This window comes from Rissa tridactyla, chromosome 3, assembly GCF_028500815.1.
Source record: "Rissa tridactyla isolate bRisTri1 chromosome 3, bRisTri1.patW.cur.20221130, whole genome shotgun sequence".
Lineage (NCBI taxonomy): Eukaryota > Metazoa > Chordata > Aves > Charadriiformes > Laridae > Rissa > Rissa tridactyla.
The window spans coordinates 34696206-34715117 of NC_071468.1; the positions used below are offsets into that span (position 1 = coordinate 34696206).

General features: G+C 57.7%; 1 protein-coding gene across 1 annotated transcript; it reads left to right on the forward strand.

Moving 5' to 3' along the window:
- The first annotated feature begins 5723 nt into the window (after positions 1-5723).
- NFKBIE (NFKB inhibitor epsilon) lies at positions 5724-18853 on the forward strand. Its single transcript, XM_054193872.1, has 6 exons — positions 5724-6106; positions 16440-16542; positions 17096-17327; positions 17472-17560; positions 17826-18074; positions 18352-18853. Exons 1-6 carry the CDS (start codon positions 5754-5756, stop codon positions 18415-18417), a joined length of 1092 nt encoding a protein of 363 aa, XP_054049847.1. The 5' UTR covers positions 5724-5753; the 3' UTR covers positions 18418-18853.
- The last annotated feature ends 59 nt before the right edge of the window (positions 18854-18912 follow it).

The window sequence follows — 18912 nt, forward strand, 5'->3', positions numbered from 1 at the left end:
CCCCATGGACCTGGGCAGGCGAGGGAGATGAGGCCAGTCTGGGGAAGGGGCTAAAAGCCCACTGCATAACTGTGCATTACTTAGGGGGCATCACATGGGCTGGGGCTGGTGGCGAGGCCAACGTACTGGGGAATGGCTGTGACCCCACCTTGGGGAATGGCTGTGATCCCACCTTCAATGTGCCAGGAGCACCCGTTACCTGGGCAACACGGACTCCTTCATCATTTATTCATGGTGCCTGGGCTTCTCCGTCCCTGGGGATGACCACCTGCCCTCTGCATGCCCTGTGCTCCTGCACAGCACCTGAATATTTCAACAGGCAAAGAGCTTGTTCACCCTCACCTCCCCTCCCCACCACCTAGAGTCGTCCATCCTGCTCACCCCTCTCTCCCAACCCCTGCCTGGGCTCCTCACTTTGCTTACAGGAGTGTGGCTCCACCAGGCCTATTCCCAAATCACCCTGATGCAAGTGTAGAGAGACACAAGCTCTAATTCAGTCTGGCAGCTGGGAGGTTTAACTCTCCTGAGAGCAGAGACGAGCTTGCATGAGTAATATCTCTGGCAGCACTGCGCGGCTTGCTAGGGACCAGCAGAGAAGCCACTCGGAGCACTGTTAGGAGGCAAGGACTGGGCTAGTGGGGGAGGCTGCAGGGCTACGGTGAGGGGCTGGGGTGAAGCAATAAGCAATTCAAGCAGGGGCAACTCAAAAATGGAAGTTAACCCATCCTTCTTCCTAACGGCCATCGGGTCCAGAGTGGTGATGCTGAAGGCCGGGATGCAGCATGGGCAGCATCCGCCCTGCGCTCCCTGGCAAGGTGGGCTGAGGGATGGGTGGGTGAGTAGAGGGTTTTGTTCTGTCTTGGATAGCCCCTGCCGGATACATTGTGCTTAGAGAGTCATGAATAAATGATAGCCTGGCGACAGAGCACTGCGTCACTCCACACAGCCATTCCGTGGGAAGGGAGGAGCACTCTTCCTTGTGGTGTGGCCAGACAGAGGTGACCAGAGCCGCTCCCTGGAAGTGAGCCTGTCCCTCCACTAGCTATAAAGGGAGCCCCAGGTGACAAGATTTCTCACCTAGGGCACAGTTTCACCATCTATTTAAGCACGGTTTTATCATCAGTTTTCCAAGACCATCTGCCACCCCCTCCTCATTCATAACCACATCTGCCGCCTCCTTTGGGAGAACTCTGAGCACACACAGCGGCACACACACACACACACATAAATAAATACATACCGGGGTCTTATCAGCCACGCATTTACCCAGATGTGAGCAGAGCGCATTGCAGCCACTGAGCCCACAGGAGTTACACAAAGACGATCTAATTTAGAATGAAATTTTGTGGAAATATCTGGGGTTTTTGTCCATCTGCTTTGCAAGCTGAAGGGTTTTCAGTGCACATTCTGCTTTTGGAAGTGAACGCTGCGGCCGAGAGCAAGGTGAGTTAGGTGTGATCCCCATTCAAAGAATCAATTGATCCCTTTGTCCAACCTCCTACACATCAGACACACAGCTGTGAATGACAGAAGGAGCTAGAAACTGCCCTGTGCACCACGGGACTCTGGGCAATAGTGAGAACGATGGTTCTCAGGGAGATCAACTTGCCGACCACCTACCACACGTAGACAAACCTGATCTGCTCTGGGCTGTGTCACCGTATTAGCGTGATGGGTCCCGTAAGGTTACGGGAGTGCACAGTGAAAGGACAAGAGGCATCCAACACAGGCTGCAGGGAGGAGAACTCAGACTGGAAATAATCCCTTAGTGCAAAAGCAGGAAGGTGCCCAGAGTAGCATCCTTGGAGAGAGTCAAACTGACACTGTGATTTCAGCCAGACTTACCACAAGAGGGCAGCCAGCGTTTTCTGGGCTGGTGACCTCCAAAAAGTGGGTACCTGAGGAGGACCTGCTTTGCCCTGATCTATTGTAAAGCTAGGCCTCCCTTCTGGGCATTGAATCTTTAAAAGACATGTTCCTGCTTTACTCTGTTAGGCCAGAAAGTGAAGTGACCCAGTTTGGTGCACCACGGAGCTGATTTGCTGTCAGATACATGGAACAGCAGCCAGAGGAGAGAGCCTGTCATCTTTCCTGTGGCTTTCCTCTCTCTCCTGGGGCTTCTGCTCACAGTCAAGAGCCCAGCGCACGTGGCTTCTGGGCTGAGCTCCCTGAGCTGGAGCTAGAGTCCCAGGCAGAGGTCTGGGTTGCTGCTCAGGGCACCCAGAGACATCTCTGGTGTGGAAAATGGGGTGGGACCTTCCTCAGATGGGGGTCTGGCACCTTTCTGCTGGGCTCAGGACTCCTGCTACTGGGGATGGGGAAAAAGGGCTGCACGCCCAGGGAACAGGGCAGCCTGATGCTTGCGTGGGACTAAAGCTGTGTCATGGAGAGCCTGTGTGGGGGGAATCTAACATCAGACACATTGTCTGGTGTGAATTACTGTGTCAATAGCTGCTTACAACAATTTCAGGTTACGTATGTTGCTTAAACATGGCAGAGGACCACAGCTGGCAACTGAAGTACCATTATTTTTCCTCAGAACAAACACAGAGTGGGCATAAACACCCTCTCTACACCTCTCTCGACCTCATCTCACTTATCCCACCCAGTTAACAGCCCGAGGAACTGTGGAGAAGACACTGGTGCCAGGCCCAGGCTGCAGCTGGGGTGGGCACAGCTTGGCTTCAAGAAGCTGGGTGCAGAGAGCTGGGTTTCACTTAGGAAATCTGAGGGCTGTACCTGGGGACAGGACATTATTAGGGACATTGCCAGGGGTTACAGGTCTCCTGAGGAGTCCTCCCCATGCCCGGGTTCTGCCCCGATGTTCCTGGCAGGGCAGTGTGGTGGGAAAGACTTTCTGTGCCGAGTTTCCTGCTGGAGAGGTTATTTTGAGTAGCACTGGGTGCTTTCGAGTGCTGTGTGCTGACACTGACCTCTAGTGGGAATAGATCCCTATCTCTTTGGTTTTTGTACCTGCAATTTTAACCATTTTTAATTAGACATCTTAAAGGAGAGCAGAGAGGGCCCAGAATTAGAGTTGCAGTTTTAAAATCCTCCAAAGCAAGTCAGAACATCAAGATTGGCCTCATATTACATTTAAATGTTTTTACTCGCTCTACCACTACCTGCCAATACATTATATATAGATATTATATATGTGCATGTGCATATGCATATGTATATCTCTCTGTATTTAAAGCCTCTGAAAATAACATAAGTCCAAAACCCACATGGCCGGGCAGAAAAGCTTTCTGACAAGGAAGACAGCATGAACCAGAGCCCAAGCCTTGCCGAATGAGTGACAGAAGGCAAGCAACGAGGCAAAGTGGCCAAGTTCAGGCTGCAGACTTTCCAGTCAAGTTGTGCGAAAGGATAGTAGAAGCACATCCAGCCAGAAGAGAGACGGCAAGGAGATGGTGACTGAGCTGGGTAAGAGTGGGTGTAGTTGGGAGGTCAGAGCGCGGAGTGGCTGGACCTGGGTGCCTGGGTGGCATAGCCGATTTTAATGGGGAGTGGCCAGTCCCCGCAGCTCAGCTGCAGCAGGCCACTGCAACGCAGCCCTGGGGGAGCACTAGCCAGCTCAAGAAAGTTCAAGCCTCCCCTCAGGGAAGCTGCGAGATCACTAGCTCCAGCTAAGTGCATATCATCAGCAGAGGAAGGCCACCTCCAGGGGCTGCTTGGCAGCCAGAGGTGTAGACAGCTTGCTGTAGACTGGTCTGTAGATGCCCAAGTGGTGGAGCTCCAGCTGCCTCCCTGCAGAGCCGGTCCAGGGCTTATTAGCTCAGGCTCTGTGCTTTGGCTGAACCTCTCCTGGACCTGTGCTAGCCCTGGAAGCAAGCTCCACACTTATGCCACAACTGGAATAGGACATTGCAAGATAATTGAGGGGTGACTGCCACTTGCTGCAAAACCAAGCAGCAACTAGTTCACGGAAAAGTGAAATCTTTGTGCATCGCCACACAGGTTTGCTCTGATTTGACCAACGTGGATTTCTCCTAATACCTGATTTCATACACGCAAATGTCTATAAGAATTCATTCCATGATGATGCTCTAGTAGCATCTAGTATGTTACTTGAGAAAATGGCAAAGGTATTTTGGAAGGTATTTGATGGGTAACCTAGTAGCAGTTGGGTACAGAAAGCTGAAAGGATAGAAAACCTGTGTGGGCGTCAAGAACATCAGCTGCAGAAGCACATGGAGCCACCACCAGAGTGTGAGAGGGACTGACATGAATATACGGCCCATGCTTTGGACAAGGCTGATAAGATGTGGGAAAAGCTCCTTCCCCTTAGCAGTTGTAGTCTTGTATCCAGGCAGTGCCAGGGACGCCACAGGAGATACTGAAACAGATCCCAAGCGTGGGAGTAAAACTTGTGACTGGAAGTTATTGACGCCAACAGAGATTTCCCCTGCCTGCCTCCTGATGCCCTCACACCCCAAAACCTTTCTTCCCACCCAGTCAGAGGCACTTGTTGTGGGTCACTCACTCGCAGCAAGGCTGTGGTTGAAGGCCTGGTGGCCAGTGCTGGGGGAGTGACGCAAACCCAAAGTGGCAGCTGCAGCACAGGAGGGGGAACTCATCGGTGCCTTGCATGTGGTTTGTGTGAACCCTACCCACCACCAAGCTCTTCCCAGGTGAGCTCCAGTGCAGGTGTGTGGCAGGAAGAGACCCTTCCCCTCCTGCTGGTCTGAACTGGAAGGACTGGCACCCCGCGGAGGCAGAGAGGCACATCAAGCAGTGAAAGCAACAAGTGAAACTGATTTTAAAGCATCACCTGCATCCAGAGCTGAGGGAAGTCCACTGCTTGGGTCACTGGAAAGTAACTAGATGAAGTCTATGCAGATCCATGAGGAACATAACTGGGTAGTTTTGATGTTGGAAGGAGAACAGTGAAATGCAGCCTGGTCAATCATTCACTGGGCCTTCGTTTGAGTTTCTCTTTTCAGCTTTGATCTCTGTGCCCCGGCTGCTCTTGTGTAAGCCCCGGCAGCCACTCTGGGCTTTGGGCTTTCCGTTTGCAACACAGAGAGGCGGCGGGAAGTGGCTGTACAGCCCCCTGTAGTGGCCACCTAGCCTTTCCCTTCGCCTGTACAGGCAAGAGAGACAAGAAAGGTGTCTCAGTGAGTGAAACGGGTTAAACCGTGCACAGGGGAAAAAGCTCAACGTCTCGTTCTCACCTATCTCGGCTACCGGTAAGTGACATCCACCATACCGTTTCCCACAGAGCCTGCGGCTTCAGTCAGCACCTGCGCTCGCAGCAGCAGCATCCTCACCCACGCACCGCCTGGTTTGACGAGGTCCCTCTCCCACCCCTGACAAACCTGCCTGCTATTTAAAGAACCCAAACAAACAGGGCAGGGGAGAAGGCAGCTCCGGGAACGCACCGGCACCTCCCGTCACGAGAGCACAGCGCGGCCACCTCGCCTGCCGTGCCCACGGGTGGCTTTTCTCCCTCCTAGTGCTCCTGCGACGCCCGCGGGCAAAGCGGGCGGGGAGAGGCAATCTTCCTTCCTCCCTCCCCCGCCCGGTTTAGGGGGTGCCGGGGCGGCGGCGGGGGGAATCCCGGGCAGGCGGGGCCGGGCGCGGCTGAGTCAGTGCGGGCAGGGGCAGGAGGAGGAGGAGGAGCCGCGGCGCCTTAGCCTTCGCGCCGGCCGCCGCTCGCTGGCTTTCCGGCCATGAGCCCCCCGGCGGCGGGGCCGGGGTCGGGGTGGTGGCCGGGGCCGGGGCGGGCGGGCGTCGGTCGCTGAGCCATGTCGCGGGCGGCGGGCGGCGAGTGCCGCAAGGATGCGGCGGGCTGGGAAGGGGAGGATGGGCAGTGCGACTCGGGCATCGAGTCGCTGCGCTCGCTGCCGGGCGGGAGGGAGACTCCCGCCGCCGCCGACATCCCCCCCACCGCCGCCGCCGAGACCGCCGCCGCCGAGACCCTCGCCACTGAGACCGCCGCCGAGGAGCGGCTGGACTCCAGCTACGGCTCCGGCGCCCTTGCCGAGGCTCTGGCCGGGCTGCCGGCCGCCTGCCGGCCCGAGGAGCCGCCGCCGCCGCCCGAGGGGCTCAGCCGGCAGCAGCTGGAGGCGCTCACCTACGTTTCGGAGGACGGGGACACGTAAGTGACAGCGGACTCTGCCCTCCCTCCATGCTCGGGGGAGGCTTGCCAGCGCCGGGACACACACCCCCCCAGCCCCAGGCTTGGCCCCTCGCAGCCGGCCGGTGGCGGGGAGCCGGTGCCTAGAGATAAGCCGAGCTTTATCTGCAGTGGTCCCCAGCCCTCGCCCGAGGAGCACCCGTTCAGCCGGGCTGGGAAGGACTCCCCGAGTCCCTGTCCTGAGAGTCTCCCAGATTGCGTTGCACGCAGATGCTCAGCAGCCTGGCGTGGGTTTGGGTGGGTGACCAGAGGGGCATCCGAGCTGGGTCCAGCACAGTGAGCAGGGAGAGGCACTCAGGGCAACGTGGCACAGGACGGACCTGCCATTGGAAGCCAGCTTCCACTTGCTATGGGACTGCTAGCAACTAGAAGGTGGTGTGGGAGCTAATCAAGCCCCTCCAGCTGCCTCTTCCCCAGAGAATGCAACGTTTCCTCCCCGATGGGGAAGGCTTGGCTGCGTGAGGTGGTGTGTAAGCAAGACCAGAAACGAGATTGGCTATGCAGGGCAAGACCTTGAGATGGCTGTGTCAGGGCCACAGACCAAGCAACCCAAGAACTGTTTGTTCTCAGGTGGAAATCGCCTTGCCTTGCCAACCCGCCTGCACAGTCGTGGCTTTCAGCACAGTTGTGACGCACTCCCCACTATGGGGCTGCCCTCGTGAGCCTCTGACGGAGACAAGTGTTTCTCTTAACTGGGGGGGGGGGGGGGGCTTCCCACATCCGTAATGCCCTCTTAAAGGCAGAGGCATCACGCTTGAGGTATTTGGTTTGGCTTCTGGTAACTGCCTCTAGCTAATCACAGCTCTTTCCTGTAGTACATTCCCTCAACGGAAGGTTTTCATCACAAGTGCACACACGGAGCATGAGCGAAGCGTGCTCGCAGCTGAGGAGGGCAAAGCTTTGCCCCGAACCCAGACTGGAGCTTAATACTGAGTAATGGTGCAAGAGGAAGAGAAACTGAGAAGCACTAAGACGAGCGAGCACGTATCTTCAGTCGTGGGAGCAGCAAGGAGGCTCTGTCCTCGCCTGGCAGAGCACATCTGGTTCTGAGGCTGAAGATGAGCTGGGAGCCAGCCCCAGTGTTTACTTCCTGGTTAGGAAGGAGCCTGTGCCTCTGCTAATTAGTTCATTAATGCTCACTTGTGGGATCTGCCCCGAGGATTGGTTGGAAGTCTCGCAGCAAGCAAGGTTAGACTAAACCCAGCCTCCCACGCGCTCCAGCCGGGCACCTGGATACTACTTTCTAGTCCTGGCCTATCTACAGGCTGGCTCTGGGGCTCCTTGGCATGGAGGAGCTTCACTGCCTTTCCCAGCTGTAACACTAGAGCCGAGGTGCCCACAGAGAGAGAGCCAGGGCTCTTTTAAGCAGAGCTGTGGAAGTAATGCCTCAGAAAAGCCCCCCGGGCTAGCCCGTCGTGGTGTGCCCAGGGCTCCCTGCTTGCTGCTCTTTAGGGAGTCTGGTAGATGCAGCTGCTTGGAGATGCTTTTGCAGCTTGGGGCTGTTTTTGTAAGGTGGCTGAGCCCTTCGCTTGTCAGACTTGCTTGGCCAGAGCCTAACACAAGCATCTCATTAACTAGGGGAACATTAATCGGTGGTGCCTTGGTTACTGTAGGCACAAGAAGCTCTCGGAGAGCTCTCCAAATGGTTGCAGTCGCTCTTCTGTTTTCTCTCGCTCGCAGTGCAATTCAGAACAGGAAATCTGTAAAGAGGGAGGGAGCAAAAAGTCTGCTGGCGGTGCAGCTCGTACAGCTCTGGGCTGGTCGTGTCCATGCAGGAGCTGCTTTCCTGGGATCTGCTCCCAGCACTGTGGGGGGAAAAAAACCCACGCTATTCTTGTGGTGAAAGCGGGGAGGCTGTGGATTTCTGCCTCTGCTATTCCTGTCTCTCCTCCTGACCCTGCGGCAGAGGTAGGCGGCATTTATATTTAGAAATGCTGAACATGCACCGCTCCGGTCGATACAAATGCAGACTGCAAGAGTGCCCAGCGACTCATTGAACTGCCACCGGTTTTGTATGCAAAAACAAGTCGGGGCTGATAGTAATGTTAAAGTCTAAGGAGCATTTGCTCATCCAGTGACACAAGGTCCCCAGAGAAAAGGGATCAGATGGCCAGAGGCTTCATCCCTTTCATCCAGCCAGACAAACCCATCAACTTCTTTTCATGTCTGTCAGCAGCACATTTCCTTGTGTGCCTTGCTTGAATGTCTGCCACAAAACATCTCCAGGCTGAGAATTAAAATCATACTATCATTATATTTCAGAAGACTTGGGCAACAACGCTTTCCTGTAATTGTAATTCTGAAAATACAGAAAGCTCAGGGGTTTTAGCCGAGTAGTTCCTGTTTCCCCGGCCGCCCTGGCTGGTACCGAGTGGAGAGGAGCACCGGGCTTACATAAAGGGAGATGGCGGAAGTCTTGGTTGCCCATCCATGGCTCCCCTGGGCTCGCCCACCCGTGCCACCTCGAGGTGTCCCTGCCAGGGGGGCTGTGTTGGTCAGCTGACGCTTGGGCCGGGGGGAAGCGTACAAGGTGGAGGCAGAGGCTCGGAGCATGTGCTTGGGCGGTTGGAGTGTCTGCAGGATCTTCCCTGGATACCTGCTTGCCTGCCTCTGCGGGAGAGGAGCGTTAGCCCAGACAGGGTGAAGCAACGGGGCTAAAACTGGCTCTTCCCGTGCTCAGAATTAGAAGGGGTCCCGCTTTTGGAGGAAGGAAATTGGCCAACAGGGGAGATGTGGGTGTGATGGACAGTGAAATGTGTGGGTGCCGTCTTCCATGAATCGTTTGCAAAAACCTCACCCCCCCCATGCTGCCCCCATGCCACTGGCGGTCCCTCTGCCTCGGGGAAGTCAGAGCTGCAGTAACGGGGCTACAGCACATCAGTCCTTGAGAGGGAGAGCGGCAAAGCTGGCGCGGCAGGAGAGGTCAAGGACGAGGAACAGGCAGATGGTGGATGCACTTGGGGCAGTGGTACATATCCTGCTTATTCTGCGGCAGGGTAGAGAGCAAGCCCTGGGCGCTCAAGCAGTCTCCTCCAAGCATCCGTCTTTTCCTTGTGAACCAAGTGGTCTCCTCCAAGCATCCGACTCTTCCATGTAAACCAACTCCTTTTCTGCTGAATTGAGTCCCGATGGGACTGCTCTGTGTGGAAGCGTAGAGAGGGGCTTTCCAGCTGCAGGCATGGCTGGCTCAGAGCAGGCTGCAGGCAGCTTTATCGCTGTGCCCCGGCCCCCGGACAAGCCTAACCTTTGTTAGGATTTACTGAGGAAACCCCCTCCTTCTGGCCTCGCCAGGCAGATGCGTTAGTCCAGCATCCTGGGAAAGGGGTGGGATGGGACCAGCTCCTTCAGGGTGGGATGGGATCACCTGTTGTGTTCCAGCACAAGGGAAAACCTCCCCATTTGCTTGGGCTTAAGGCAGCCTCTGCCAGCTCTGGAGAGGCAGAGTTGATTCATCAGGGTGGGAAATTAGGCTGAGCTTCCTCTCTCTATTCTCTATATATTCTGTCTGAAAACACTTGAACACATGCTTCCCTTTCTGCCCGTGCTGGTCCGTGGGCCACGCGCTTGTTTATGCCGTCGGTACCTGATGCCACAGTGATGGGCAGCTGGGTCGAGTGCATAGGGTCTTGCTTAGGGCCCTCTGGCTGTGCCGTGCTGCGGAAGGCTGGGGGCTGCGCCTCCACAGGAGGGTGGCCATCTTCTGCACAGGGGCTCCGGATGCGGGGGTGAAGGTCGGGGGTACCCAGCTCAATCACGGGAGGGAGGTTTCGGCCTCCTTCAGATGGAAAATGGGACCGAGTGGTTTTGGTTGGGTGCGTGTTTTGGGGAGGGAGGGGAGCAGAGGAAGCCTGACTTCCTCCTTCCACCAGAGACAAGTGCTGTCCCGTCTGATGATAAGAAATCACGTGCCAGTGATTCGTGGGCTGAGATGCCTTAACAAGGGCTTGGGGACAGTTAGTTGAGTAAAATTGGGGCCCCACGGGAACTGATGTTCTGAGCTCTTCTCCGTGTGATGGTAACCAAGGGGCCTTCCCCGCTGAGCCCTTGCCCGCGTGGGTAGGCACTGAGCGTGAAGGCTCATCTTGCGAGGCCAAGGGCCACTTAGAACCATTCACCGGTGTTTGCCAGTTGTAACCCCCTCCCCCCATCTCGTGTAGCCCTGTGCCCAAGATCTTCCCTGTGCAGGGGAATGGAGGTTGTCCCCCTTCCAGGGGGGATGTTCCCATTCCAGGCTGCCTGCCGTCCAGTGTTCCTGCTTGCTCAGCGTGCATACCCCTGCATCCCAGCATGTGTGCCTGGGGGAATGCTCGGTGTGTGACATCAAGGGAAAGACCGCTGTGAAAGAAGAAAAAAGGAGCAGGGGACTGGAGAGACACAGTTTTAGGAGAAGGATTAAAGACTAAAAGTGTGCAGAGAGCGCACGTGCTTGCTGGTCAAGCTGGGAGCCCCCCGCTCGGCTGGGCTGGGCTGTTGCTGGCTGCCCAGCAGCAGAATGGCCATAGTTAACAGGAAGCAGGGATGCCCTTGGTTTTTCCAGGGGGGGCTTTGGAAAGCTCCTTGCCTGATTGCCAGGGGAGTTTGAATCCATCCTGCGTTGCTCCCTAGTACACCGCCATTGTGGGGCAGAGAAGAAAATGAGCCTTAATGTGAGGCTGGCCGGAGGGAGTAGGGAACCTGCTGTGTCCAGCATCCGGTGCCTGGACTCATCCCTTCCTCTAGGCGTGCTCAGGAGTTTGGTGAGCAGGGGAGGGCTTGGTGCCCCTCCAAGCGAGGGCGGGCAGCTCTGCACAGGCTCCTTTCGGATGCCTCAAAAGTTGCTGGCCGCCATAGGGGTCACACACATACAGCCTTGGTGTAAGGTGGGTAAGTCCTGGCAGCCCTCTGAGACCATGCAGGCAAGAAGAGATTTCCCCCCGCCCCCTCCCCCTTTGGATGACTTCAGCCTGGCCTGGAGGAAGTTTCTTCAGACTTTCCACCTGCATACGTTTGCCTTGGAGCTGGGGAGAGGCACAGGGAACTTCAGCACAAAGGAAGGGAAAGAATGGCTGGAAATTTCCGTGTCCTGGGGTGGAGAAGCCTGATGCCAGGCTGTAACAGATCACTGGAGGTGGGGAGGGCTTCAGATCCTTGCACTCTGTGGGCAGGCTTGGCTACTGCTGGGAAAGGGTTGAGCTCAGCTAAATTAACAAAGAAAGTTTTGATTTCTGTTGGTTTGGTTTTTTTTTTTTTTTAATACAATGTGGATAAAAGAGGAGTCAGACGTGACTGTGTAGGAAGAGAGGCTGTGGGTTCTGAGCTGTGAGAGTGGTTACTGGGTGCCTCTCAGTAAGCTGCGTGGGATGCTCTCTGCGTCCCGGAGACGGGAAGCCCCTCTGACTGGGGCAGATGCAGGGCTGAAGGGGTGCCCTGAGGCCTCCTAGACCCACGGCTGGTGCCTCATTAGAAGAAAATCCTGAGGCAGCGAGGGTATGTGCACAGGGCTGTAAATGATTGTTAGAGTGTGTTGTGCAGGCTCTGGCGAAGTCCAGGCACTGTCCTCTTGCAAGAGGCTGTTCTGACCCAAAGATATCTCTGTGTGCACGGAAACCGTAGAGCGTATTTTCCTCCTGATGGGCAAGAATGGGAATTTGCTTCATTTGAAATAGAGTTGCCACGGCCAGTGGACCTTTCAGGATGTTTACTGCTTTTATTGCAATCATTCGTTTCCCTTCTCGGCCCATGTCTGTGAAACCAGCCTGGAAATCCTCCTGGCACAGGCTGACCTGCTTTCTGGCTTGGCTCATCCCTGCAGTGATGGTAGTGCAGGACAGACCCCTCGTCTTGCAGGGGCCAGTCTGCGTGCATCTGGTGTTCGGGGTTTCTGCAATCCAGGACCCACCCGCCCACTCAGAAACGGAGCGAAATGCTCAAACATGTGGGTGGGTGCAGAGTCTAGAGGATGCAAGGCCAGGGGTGCAGTGCGTGGGTGAATGGGGCCACCTTCATCTCCCCACCTCCTCCTCCCCTATCTCACTGAAAAACGAGGTGCCCACAGCCCTCTCGCAATGCCTCCCCTGCCAGTCGGCCCCCAGCACCCCTCATCCAACAGCACATGGACCAGATCAGGGGGGATGAAGCCAATGGCTGGAGGGGCTTTGCCCAGGGAAGGGGAGAAGAAACCTGCAGAACAGGAGGCCCAGGGCAAGAGCAGAGGACGTGGGGGATCAGCCTACAGCCGGCTGGGATCTGCTGCTCCCCTGGAGCTGCCAGAGGGTAGCTGGCACAGTTTTATGGAGCCAGGCAGCTTCGCATTAGTATGTGGGGAGGAAGGGAGCTGGGCTGGGCTGGCGGAGGGCTGCAGGGCAGGACGGAGCTGCGCTTGCTGAGCCTGCTGGCAGAGGTTCATGCTGATGGCTGAGGAAGCGGTTAGCAGGTTACGGGGCTGGAACAGGAGAGCAGGGTAAGCGTGGAATTCCCCTGCTGTTTTCCTCCTAGCCTCGCTCTGCTCTCTCTCTTGCTGCTGGGGCCATTTCCTCCCCTGAACAAGTTTCTCTTGTGTGAATTGTTTGCATGATTTCCTACTGCTCCGCTCAGCCAAAATAAGGAGCCAGGAGCAAACTGTTCCCACTGCAGACAGTGACCTTATCTAGAGAAGGAGAAAAATTTGTCAAAGCAAATTCTACTGAATGCTGAGTCCCTTGTCCTGGGTGCTTCTGGGGTGAGATAGTGAAGGCAGAAGCTGCTTTGAGGACAAAGTGTCTTGCTGCACGGATGAGGGGGATCTGCACGGTCAGCCCCTTTTCTAGAGGGAGGGAGGAGGGTAGCCAGAGAGCTGGTGGGGCTTCATCAGTTCTACTTGTGTGTCAGAGCTGGGTGTCACCCTTACCCTTACTCCTTGCCCCCAGTTGCAGGCATCCTCAGACACGGACGTTTTTCCTACCAGGTGCTTGAAGTCACACAGAAGCCTGGGAGATGGACAGCACTGTGGAAATGGGTGTTCTTCTGTGCCTAAACTTGGACCACCTTGGGCATGGCAGTGCTGAGTGTTCAGGCTGGGGGACATCCCCCGAGACGGCCCTGACCCCTCTGCTCCGGGATCGTTACTGCTCTGATGATGGGTAGATCACCTTGTGCCAGGAATGCCCTGTGCCTGTGGGACCTTTGTGATTTCAGAGCACTAACGAGTCCCCTTGTGCCAGGATGGAGCTGGTGAGCAAGTGGAAAAGCTGAGAACGAGCCCAGCAGTCTGTACTCCCAGGCTGGCAGCGTTTCCCCTGCCCACAGCTCCTCCTTCCCTTGCCCATTCCAAAACTCCCTGTTACCCTTTCCAAAAGCCCCCCTGGGCACACACACTGCCCCCCCACTGTGTCAGGCAGAGGTAGGGGGCCGTGGCTGGGTGACGAGGGGTGTCTGGCAGCGAGCGTGTATCTCTCCATCACCGTGCCGTGGCTGTGGGCGTCAGCTGTGGCTGCTGGATGCCAGCATGAATGAGCCTGTCAGCATCTGGACCTTGCAGCTGCCATGGCAGAGAGAGGTGTGCTCGTGGCCTTGGCCGGAGGAAAGTGGAGATTGGCACGATGCCTGCACCTCAGCTCTCCTGGGCGCAAGAGGTTCCCTGCGTTAGCAGGAGACAGTCCCGATCCCTGGTTGGCATCGCCCCCCGTGGCACAGAGTGCCTCGGTGCACACGTGCTCTTGGTGGGCTCACCCCAGCCTGGTGGCTTGGCCGCGATTCCCCTGAGCAGCTCACAGCTCTCGCAGGCGTTTCAGGAAGCTGAGGGCTGGCAATGAGGAAAGCGGGGAACGAATGCAGAAATGAAAGCGCAGGAGGAGGCTGCGCCCGGGTGGAGAAGGAAGAGGGAGGCGTGGGGGAAGTAATCCTTCAAAGCAGGCACGTCCCAGCTTCAAGGTGAAAGCCTGAGCTGTGGCCGGGTGGGGATGGTCACCCCCATCACCTCCATGGCATAGATGCCCAAACTTGCTTGGCATCAGCTGAGCCTCGAGCGCCTCCATCGCCTCATTGAGCTGCAAAGCCACCCAAGCCAGGAAGAGCGAGGTGGCAGAGGGCTGCCTGGGGTTTCCACCTCCCCTGGGTGACTGCCCCACTTGTCCCCACATGACAGTGCGGCATGGTGTGGGTTGTGGCAGAGGGGCCGGGGGGATTCCTGGGGGCGTGGGGGCTGGCTGCTGTGGGACACGACCCTGAGTGCTGCTCTCTCCCCCGGGAGCCTGGCGTGGCTCTGGAAAGTGAAAGCTGCAGAGGTTTAAAGTTCAAGCCGTATTGCCTTGGAAAGTCCCCTATCTGAGCAGTCTTATCTCTGCAGTACCTGAAAAAGGCAGATCCCTCAGCCTCCTGCTGCACGTGGTGCCTGGGAGTGGGTTTGGAGAAACAGGGGCTGTCCCTGCAAGCGGGCAAAGGACACCTCAGTGCAGGTGCCACTGCTGGGACCGTGGGCCTGATGCAAAACACAGCAGGGAATCTCCCTGCCAGGATCATACCCAGGCCAGGGCCAGCAAGAGTGTGCTGAGGCAAGGGGTATTCTTGCAGCAGGTCCTCCAGCTCTGCCCCTTGCTCCTGCCCCCAGCTAGCCTGGCCTGGGCACCTTGGCTGTGCCCTTGCGCTGTGGTCCACTGAGAGCCGCCAGACTCTGCCCGTAGGGCTGCTCAGCCCCAGCTCACAGCCCCCTCCCCTGCCCCGGGGAGCACCGGCGGCGAGGGGGCACCCCATGGCGGTGTGTAGGCAAATGTGGGTGGCCTCTCCTTCCAGCGGGGAATTCCCTGCCGTGACCCGGGGCTTCCCCGGGGATGCAACCTCTCCTGTCAGCCTCTCTCCTGGCAGCAGGGTGAAGAGGAACTGGCTTTCTTTTCCCACCAAAGATGGGGCTCAGCTGAGGTTGGCCAGGGTCCAAGGTGCTGGCTTAACCCTCAGGCAGCGCTTGGGAGGAGGTGGATAAAGGACATTTTGGGGACTGGCCTCTGTCCGCAAATGTCCCTGCTGCAGCTGGTGAGAAGACAGCCCCAGCCCCGCTGCTTTGCTGGAAGACTTTAAGGCCAGGTCTTGCCATCTCGCCTGTGGAGGGATGCTCTCCATCCCCTATATTGCAGGTGCCATCCCAAAGCTGGGCTGTCTGGCAAGCGGGTTTTCTTTTCAAGGCTGGCACAGCTCTCGCCCTCCGTCCCTTGTCCCTGCCCACCTCTGCCAAGCAGCATGGGTGGCAGGAGCTCGCTTAGAACCCGGCCTTTGGTTCAGAGCTGATCGCTGCCAAAGATAAAAGCCACCCAGGGGCCCCAGCGCAGCAGCGAGGAGGTAGCAGGAGGTTCAGCTCATGCCTGCCATGCTCTGCAGAGCACAAGCTGCTGCCCGTTCCTCGCTGCTGCCTGCCGTGGCCGAAGGGGGCCGCCCTGTGGCAAGTGGCCAGTCCCTCTCCACAGGAGCACAGCAGGTCAGTGGAGGGGATTGGAAATTCCCTCTCGGCTTTGCCTGCATCGCGCTCTGACCTAGCTGGAAATAAAACCTCTCCTTGGGCTGGGGGACTTCAGGCTGCTTGGCCACCCCGTGGCCGTGGGGGCCACAGTCCTGAGGATGTGGGCTCCCTGCTAGCCACCGAGCTCTGACGGCCACACCTCTGGTGTCCCTCTGTGCCGGTGGGCTGCATGCTAGCCCTGCCACGGCAGTGCCGAAAGGGAAGGATGTGGCGGAGAGAAGAGGAAATTGGTGAGGGCCAGCAGACCAGCTGGCACGGGCACTGTGCCGCGCAGGTGATCTTGGACCAGTGCCGGGCTCCTGCCTGGCTTTGGCTGCCTGCCTTCATGGAGGGGAAAGCAGAAGTGCGGTGTGCAGCCGGCAGTGGGGAACTGGAATTCCCCAGGCAGCTGCCAGAGCCCGGACATCCATCCACAGCCGCCAAACCCAGCCCTCGGGCTCTGTGAAATGCTTCCCAGGCTCTTTGGACCCGTCCCAGTTGGAGGCTGGTCTTTGGGCAGTGCCGGGTCCGAGCCCCACGCATGCTGTGAGGTCCGAGGGAGGACTCTGCAGTGCTTGGCGGGGACAGGAGAGTCCATTCCCTGCGGGGATCAGGGCAAAGAACTGCCCTGGGGAGCCTCAGACCATGTTCCTGCCTTGTCCTGCTGCTGAGCTTCTTTGGGGAGAGGGCAGGATGGAGGAGCTTTGAGCTGGTGGGAAGGGAAGGGAAGCAGAAGAGGCGGGAAGGTTATTCCTCCATGCAGCAGTGGAGGATCTCTGCTCCTCAGCATGGCACTCAGGACTCTTTTCTGTTTTTTTTTTTCCTCCCCTGTCCTCTTTATTCCCTCTGTAGATTGGTTCACCTAGCCATTATCCACTGTGTCCCAGCTGTGGCACTCTGCTGCATTGCTCACCTGCCCAGAGAGGTGCTGGAGATCCAAAATGATCTTTTCCAGGTATGTGGATGTGATAGGTGGAAGATGGGAGGAAGGGAGGTGCCACAGGCTGCTCCCTGGATAGATGCCCAATCCATCCGCCCTTTCCCCGGGACTCCCCCCCCATAATTCCTTCAGAGCGTGGTGAAGGTCCTGTGTGAGCAGCCCCTTTTCAGGGAGGGGAAGAAGGGTGTGGGAGATGCCCTGAGAGAGAGATGTGACAGCTCCCAGCACCGGAGGTTGAAGAGGGTGAAGGGGTCCTTTACAAGGCCCCAGGACGTCGCAGACAGACGCGGAGGGTGGAGCAGGCATAGCTTGGATGTGGCAGGGTAGATAACCTGGCCCCATGAGTGATCCTTGAGCTGAGGTGGATGTGGGGCAGCAAGTCGTTTGCACCCCCCAAGTGTCAGCCATGCTTAACCTCGGGACAGGGACAGGCTCCTGCGCAGCAGCCTGCCCGTGCCACCAGGCTGGCTCCTGTAGGCTGGCGTGGTTCATCACACTTGGTGTCCTCTGGGGCATTCCCCCCCCCCCCCCCGGGCTTTCCTAATTTCTGTCCCCACCTCCTCTCTAGACGCCGCTCCACCTTGCCGTGTACCTGGAGCAGCCCAGCGTGATCCAGGCGCTGATCCACAAGGGAGTGAACCCGGGGCTGCAGGACCGCAACGGCAACACCCCGCTGCACCTGGCCTGCCAGCAGCAGCGCCTGCAGTGCGCCCAGCAGCTGCTGCGGGCATCGGCCCCGCCGCAGGGCACGGCACAGCCCCACGGGCAACAACAGGACCTGCAGCTCCAGAACTGGCAAGGTGAGACCTGAAGGGCAAGCCTGGTCGCCCAGTTGGGGCAGAGACCATGCGTTGTGTGTGCAGGGATCCGGGAACACCAGGGATGGCATTCCTCAGTGTTGTCCAGGCTGACTGTGGCTCTCTCTCCCGTCTCTCCAATCCCAGGCTTGGCCTGTCTGCACATCAGCACCTTGAAGGGGAACATCCCGATGATGTCTCTGCTGCTGGAGAGTGGTGCCAACATCGATGTTCGGGTAAGGCTGGGCATAGGTGCAATGTCTGGGTAAGGCTGGGCACGGTGTGTGGCTCCCTTGGGCACCGGCCTCGGGGCAGGCACTGCTGTTGGGCTGGGAGGCACTGAATTTTGAGGGAGAAGAGAGGAAAGGTCCTTGCGGGGCTGTTGGGTGCCATGACAGAAGTCGGGTGGGGACTGCACTCTACCAAGGATGTGCGGGTGGGTGCTGCAGGGCCCGTCTGAGGGGACCCCGCACCCATGCCCCTGTGGTCTGTGGGTTGCAGGAGGGTACGAGCGGGAAGACCCCATTGCACCTGGCCGTGGAGTGCCACAACCGCAGGGCTGTCCAGTTCCTGCTGCGCAACGGGGCGTACGTGGATGCCCAGATGTACAATGGGTGCACCCCGCTCCACCTGGCTGTGGGCCGCAAGGATGCCGCCATCGCCGCCATCCTCTCGCACTCCGGGGCTGACACCCTGCTGAGGAACATGGAGGATGAGACAGCCCAGGACCTGGCCGATGGCAACGATGACGTGAGTCTGTGGGGTTGTATGGTTTGGGGGGAGCTCCTAGGAGGAGGTTCTAGCTCTGCTTGTCCTCCCCTATAGGGTGCAGGCGTTGGCTCTGGGGGTGCATGGGGTGACTGCTTGTTGCCTCAAGCCCTAGGGAAAGCCCAGCCAGGGTTTCTTGGCACTTCTGTGGGGAGGTGAGAGGCTGCGGGGCCGGGGGGGAAGTTCTGGGCCCCTACCCCAGCCCTGAGTGGAGACACGACCCTGGATCCTTACATCTCTGCACCCTTGGCCTTTGCAGCTCCTCGCCTTGCTGCCCTTTGATGATCTGAAGATCTCAGGGAAGCCCGTGGTGTGCTCTGAATGAGCAGCTGGACTCCTTTGGCCCGTCGGGCTGCTGCCTCACCCTGCGCTGTTGCCCTGCTACCCGCTGGGACCTTGCCTGCCTTCAGTTCAGCGGGAGCAGAGACACTTTGGGAGACGTTATCATCCCCCCCTTTCCTCATTGGAAAAGTTTTGTTGCCCTCAGGCTGCCTTCTCGGAGGAAAGAAGGTGTCGCTATGAACACTACACACGGGAGGCTTTTCCTGTAGTATTCATGCCCTGCAGCAGGACTGAATTTCCCTTCCTTGATATGGGTCTGACTTGTGGGGGTCTCCAGCTTACCCAGGGAAGGAGCAAAAGAGGACCCCTTTTCATGCTGTACGGTGGACGGAGCATCCTCTGGCACCCCCAGACGCCGTCAGAATAAGTGTGGGGTGAGAGGAGTTAATGCTCACTCTAATAAACATTTGTTCTTGCTGTGGGCGCCTGAGGTCTCATGTGATCTAACCCCCCCGCTCCCCCTGCTGAGTGGGGAGAC

What these genes read in the sequence shown, in the direction of transcription:
- NFKBIE (XM_054193872.1), top strand. Translation starts at nt 5,754, where the DNA reads ATGTCGCGGGCGGCGGGCGGCGAGTGCCGCAAGGATGCGGCGGGCTGG. An exon ending in GTTTCGGAGGACGGGGACAC is followed by an intron (nt 6,107 to 16,439) that starts GTAAGTGACAGC and finishes TTCCCTCTGTAG; the next exon opens with ATTGGTTCACCTAGCCATTA. An exon ending in GTGCCAACATCGATGTTCGG is followed by an intron (nt 17,561 to 17,825) that starts GTAAGGCTGGGC and finishes TGTGGGTTGCAG; the next exon opens with GAGGGTACGAGCGGGAAGAC.